Below are 5,286 nucleotides of genomic sequence, written 5' to 3'. Positions count from 1 at the left end.
TCAGGCTCGCGGATAGAGGAGTTTTTACGCTGCTTTTTCTGAAAGGGTAGGTGTTTCTGTGGTGTTAGTGGTTAGGGGTAGGTCTTGGGATTTTAATGATATCACTGGGTATTTTGTGATATATATTATGGGACTTTTAGATTTCTAGTATTGTATATAATTGTTTATAGTTTCGTGTTTACCATTGTTTAGGAAGGTATTGTGTACAGAGTTTTCCTCAGTGCTCCTTTGGGCTTGAGATGTTTTCAGTAGTATTACAGACGGAGTTGCTATATGTTTATATATATTAAAAAATAAATAAAAATAAAAATAAAAATGGTATATAGTAGCAGGTCGTTACACCAGCAGTGAAAACCGTGCTTCAAATGGAGTCTGAAAGCCCTCACACACGTCCTCACGCACCGACAGATGAAACAACGTCCTTCATATGCGCCGCACGCATCAGCAAGGACACTGACCGCCGACCTCACTCGCTCCACGCGCCTGCACGAGTCTTCCTCGCCCATCTAGTGAGATACGACCCGAACACCTGATCCGTGATCCGGCCCAGCAACTAGCAACTCGGAACCAGCCCCGCGAGCACGACCAAACTCGGCTGACCGACCAGCGTCTAGTCGTCGACACGTGGCACGCCCAAGAAGCCGCCACGTGGCCCTAATAGTAATCACCCACGCCATTATCTCCGTTGACGTCCGTTAAGTCAAACTGTTTTAAAAAAAAACCGGTTTAGAACCTCGTTTGGCTGATTCAATTATTTTTAAACGAGTTCTTTGCAATCCAAAATCAGTTCCTAAGGTTTTTCAACCTTTTGAATACACTAGTGGCATCATATTTTCCAAAATCTATCCCCATCACTATGGTTTTTTATATATTAAATTCGAAGGCGAATGGTGCTACCTAAGCAATCATTCCAAAGTTGACACGGGAGAACTATGACAATTGGTCTATTCAAATGAGAGTCCTTGTAGGTGCTCAAGATGTTGTGGACATCATTGAAGATGGGTACATAGAAGCCCGATCAAAAGAAGCCGAAGAATATATGTCTGATGCTCAAAGAACGACCTTGCGAGCTGATCGAAAGAAGGATTGCAAGGTGAAGTCCATAATCTACCAAAGCCTTGATGAGGCCACGTTCGAAATCATCACCTCCACCAAGACATCCAAAGAAGTTTAGGACTCTCTCCATCAAACACACAAAGGTGCAGATAAAGTGAAGAAGATTCGTCTTCAAACATTGTGAGGTGATTTCGAATCTTTAAGAATGAAATCTACTGAATCTATTGCTGACTATATTACATGAGTTATGGTATTATTAAATCAATTGAGAAGAAATGGAGAGACTCTCAATGACGAGAGAATTTGCAAGAAAATTTTGCGATATTTGGATTCAAAATATGATTATATAGCTATGACCATGGAAAAAACAAAAGATTGGGAAACCATGTCTGTAGAAGAACTTGTAGGCTCACTCCAAGCCCATGAGCAGAAAGTCAACAGAATGTGTGATGATAAAGCACTGGAGCAAGCCCTCCAAACTAAGTTGTCCCTCACTACAGATAGATACTGTAAGGACCCAACCCGAGAAATATGGATTAAACAAATAAGAAAAAGTGAAGAAATTTAAAAAGGTGAAAACAGCAGGGATCGTCGATGAGGCTCCTTCTCTCGTTGACGAAGTCTCTTCTGTGGCTCGTCGGCGAGATTCAAAGGATCGTCGACAAAATGATACTGAGAAATTTTTGGAATTTTAGAATCTCAGGCTCATTGACGAGGCTAACTCCATCGTTGACCAGACGCCCTTCTTCTGCTCGTCGATGAGTGCTCCACTTCGTCGATGAGTCTGATTGGGTCAACTAAGTTATAAATATTTTACTCATTGCTTCATGGTTAAGAAACTCAAAATCCTCTCTGTTGACTCTATGAGTCAAATCATGTTTTGATAATGACCAATCCCTTGGTATTTGATCTGTGCATTGAGATTGTGAATAGGAATAATATTTTGCATGCACGAAAAGCTAGAAAGTCATGGAAGCCATGAAGATTAAAGTATGTACATCTTGGCACAATCCATGGAACTAAAAGAGTAGAAGAATGAAGATGCAAGCGGCAAGTTCAAGATCGTCATGGGAATGAGTATTTAGAACTGAATGTATTTACCTATTTCATATGAATTAATTCGAAGCTCAAAATATACCTTAGACTGACCTTAGGATTCATGCATCTCATGAAAATCTTTAGAGGATATTTATGGACTTAGAGATCTTTTTAAAGAAACCCCGAAAATATTTTATAAAAGAGCAAAGAAAGAGAGTAAAACAGATTTTGAAACTAAAATAAAAAAATAAATAAAACCCCAAAGTGTACTGTTCAGAAGACTGAAGTCACTGCCCAGAAGTCTGAAGTTTCAACGTCAGAAGACTGAAGTTTATGCTCAGTCGTCTGAAGATTCAACTTTAGAATACTGAAGTTTAAGCTCAGTCGTCTGAAGAATTACTTTAGAAGACCGAAGATTAAGTTCAGTTGTCTGAAGATTTATTGGAGAAACACAAAAACAGGCAGAAGCACATCAGAAGACTGAACCTTGACTTCAGACGTATGAACCTGCAACTTCTTAAGTCTCAACCCCAACTTCAGATGTCTGACCTTGTGTCCAGTTCAATTTTTCAAAGCTTTAAGGAACTTCAGTCGTCTAAACCCTAATTGTCAGTCGTTTGAACCTGTGGGAAGTTGAAAAAAATTGATCTTTACTGAGAGAACACGTGAGTTATTTTTTTAATCAAGTTGATCAAATGGTCAGGACTTATCCTAAGGCCAAGTTTACCTATATAATCAATCTCTAAACCCTAGTGCCCCTAATTGTCAGTCATTTGAACCTGTGGGAAGTTTAAAAAAATTGATCTTTAGCGAGAGAACACGCGAGTTCTTTTTTTTTTTTTTTTTAACTTACTTTAACTTAACTTATATATATATATATATATATATATATATAATCACCATTTTACTTAACTTAATTAATTCAAGTTAATAATGTTTAATTAATTAATTACTAATAAATAATTTTAATTTAATTTAATTCTTTTTTTTACTATTCCCTTTATTTGTTTATTTAATACATTAATTTAATAATGTTTAACTAATTAATTGATTAATAATTTTAATTAATTAATCATGTTTTTTTATTTATTTAATAACTCCTTTTTTTTTTTCGGATTACTACATCTATTGACAGACTTTTGTGTCTTTCTGGATTAATCGAAAGGTTCAGAAAATCACGGCAATCCATCGATGATTTTGGTTTCCAAGTGGAGGGGCGGAACTTGAGTTAGAATGAGAATGTTGAATTATCAGGGTACGCCAGTAGTAGGAATGTTGATTTAGGGAAATGAGTTTATAGTATTGTGGTATTAGCTGATGTGTAGGTTATTAAGCTTCTAATCGATGTTCACAATTGCTTTTCAGGATGGAATTCAGGAACAATACTGCCAACGTTGGAGGCAGTAGTAGTGAGGGTGCCGGTCATGAGGCTAGCAGTGACTCCACTATGGTACTACGAGACTTCACGTAATAGCTTATGGCTGAGGTGGTGCGAACGAATAGGGGGTAGGACCGTCCTATGGTTGAGTTGGGTTGTTCTATAGATCAATTCACCCAACTAAAGCCTCTTGCTTTCGTAGCAAGTGCAGATCCGATTCGAATTGAGAATTGGATTCGAGAGATCGAGAAAATCTTGGATGTTCTAAACTGTACTGAGAAACAGAAAGTAGCCTTTGCAATGTTCAAGTTGACAAGTGAGGCACAGAGATGGTGGGAATCAGTAAAGATGCTGGAGAAGCATCAACCTATTCCAGTAGTGATGACGTGGACCCGTTTCAGAGATATATTCTTTGAACGGTACTTTCCAGCCATGGTCAGAAACGCGAAGATGGAGGAATTTATGAGTCTGACGCAGGGACAGTTGATAGTTCAACAGTACTCTGGTAGATTCCAGGAGCTATCCCAATTTGCTCCATTCATGATTCCAGATGAGGCAATGAAGGCCTAAAAGTTTCAAAGGGGTCTGAAAAAGGAGATTCGTAAGCAGATAGAGATTTTGTAGTTACAGGACTTTGCTACTCTGGTAGACAAAGCCACTATAATAAAGGAGATTTTGCTGGAGGATTCTGAGGTCCAGATCCTGAAGAAGAGGCCAGTGCCTCCCAGCTCTTCTGCTGGTGCTACGCAGGGCAACTGGAAGAAGAACAACAACAGTGGTGCATTTCATAGTACCTCAACCACTCCTGATTGCCCTACATGTGGTAAGAAGCACTTTCAGGATTGTAGGCGGAGTACATGGGCTTTCTTTTGGTGTGGTAAGTTGGGGCATCGGATTAAAGATAGTAGCCTACTGGGGAATAGCGGAGCCCCACAATAGTCATATAGAAGAGGTACGTAGGTGCAGTGTGGAGATCATTATGGGGGTACAGCCCAGGCAAGGGTGTATTCCCTGATTCCTGGCGACACAGAGAACATTGGAGATATAGTCACATGTATCATTTACATGCTTTCCAATAAAGCTGTTATATTATTCGATTCAGGGGCAACACATTCCTTTATTTCTCGGGGATTCGTTAAACGGTGTGGATTAAAGGTTCAACAGTTAGATTATGAACTCATAGTGGCTACACCATCAGGGTCGGTAGTCGTATGTAGTAAAGTAATCTGTGACATTCTGGTATAAATGCTGGAGAGGGTACTACCAATCAATATTATAGTATTTGACATGCATGACTTCGATATCATCCTTGGGATGGACTGGTTATCTACTAGTTATGTCGGTATCGATTGCCACATGAGAGAGGTGGTGTTTAGACCTCTAGGGGGATAGGAATTCAAGTTCTTAGGATCGTGTGTGCGTTCAGCACCATAGATCCTTTCAGCTATGCAGGTTAGGAGGTTACTCCTAGAGGCATGCCAAGGGTACATGGCATTTGTGAAAGACACATCAGAAGAAGAACGTAAATTGGACGAGATTCCTATAGTGCGTGAGTTCCCAGACGTGTTTCCAGAGGACTTGCAGAGATTACCTCTTGATCGTGAGGTGGAGTTTGTTATAGAGTTGGTTTCAGTTACAGTGCCAATATCGAAAGCTTTGTATCGTATGGCTCTAACAAATTTTAGAGAGTTGAAGGAGCAGCTTCAGGAGCTACTAGATAAGGGGCACATTCGACCGAGTGTTTCGCCCTGGGGAGCACCAATGCTATTTGTAAAGAAGAAGGACGGGTCAATGAGGATATGCATCGACTACAG

At 39.7% G+C, this 5,286-nt stretch overlaps 1 protein-coding gene across 1 annotated transcript; it reads left to right on the top strand.

Moving 5' to 3' along the window:
- Nucleotides 1-3,613: 3,613 nt before the first annotated feature.
- LOC131151520 (uncharacterized) lies at nucleotides 3,614-4,411 on the top strand. The gene is made up of 2 exons (XM_058102760.1): nucleotides 3,614-4,027; nucleotides 4,172-4,411. The coding sequence occupies exons 1-2, from the start codon at nucleotides 3,614-3,616 to the stop codon at nucleotides 4,409-4,411; spliced, it is 654 nt and encodes a 217-aa protein (XP_057958743.1).
- The last annotated feature ends 875 nt before the right edge of the window (nucleotides 4,412-5,286 follow it).

The sequence above is a fragment of the Malania oleifera genome, chromosome 3 (assembly GCF_029873635.1).
Source record: "Malania oleifera isolate guangnan ecotype guangnan chromosome 3, ASM2987363v1, whole genome shotgun sequence".
NCBI classification, from domain to species: domain Eukaryota; kingdom Viridiplantae; phylum Streptophyta; class Magnoliopsida; order Santalales; family Ximeniaceae; genus Malania; species Malania oleifera.
This window is presented reverse-complemented; position numbering and strand designations above follow the sequence as displayed.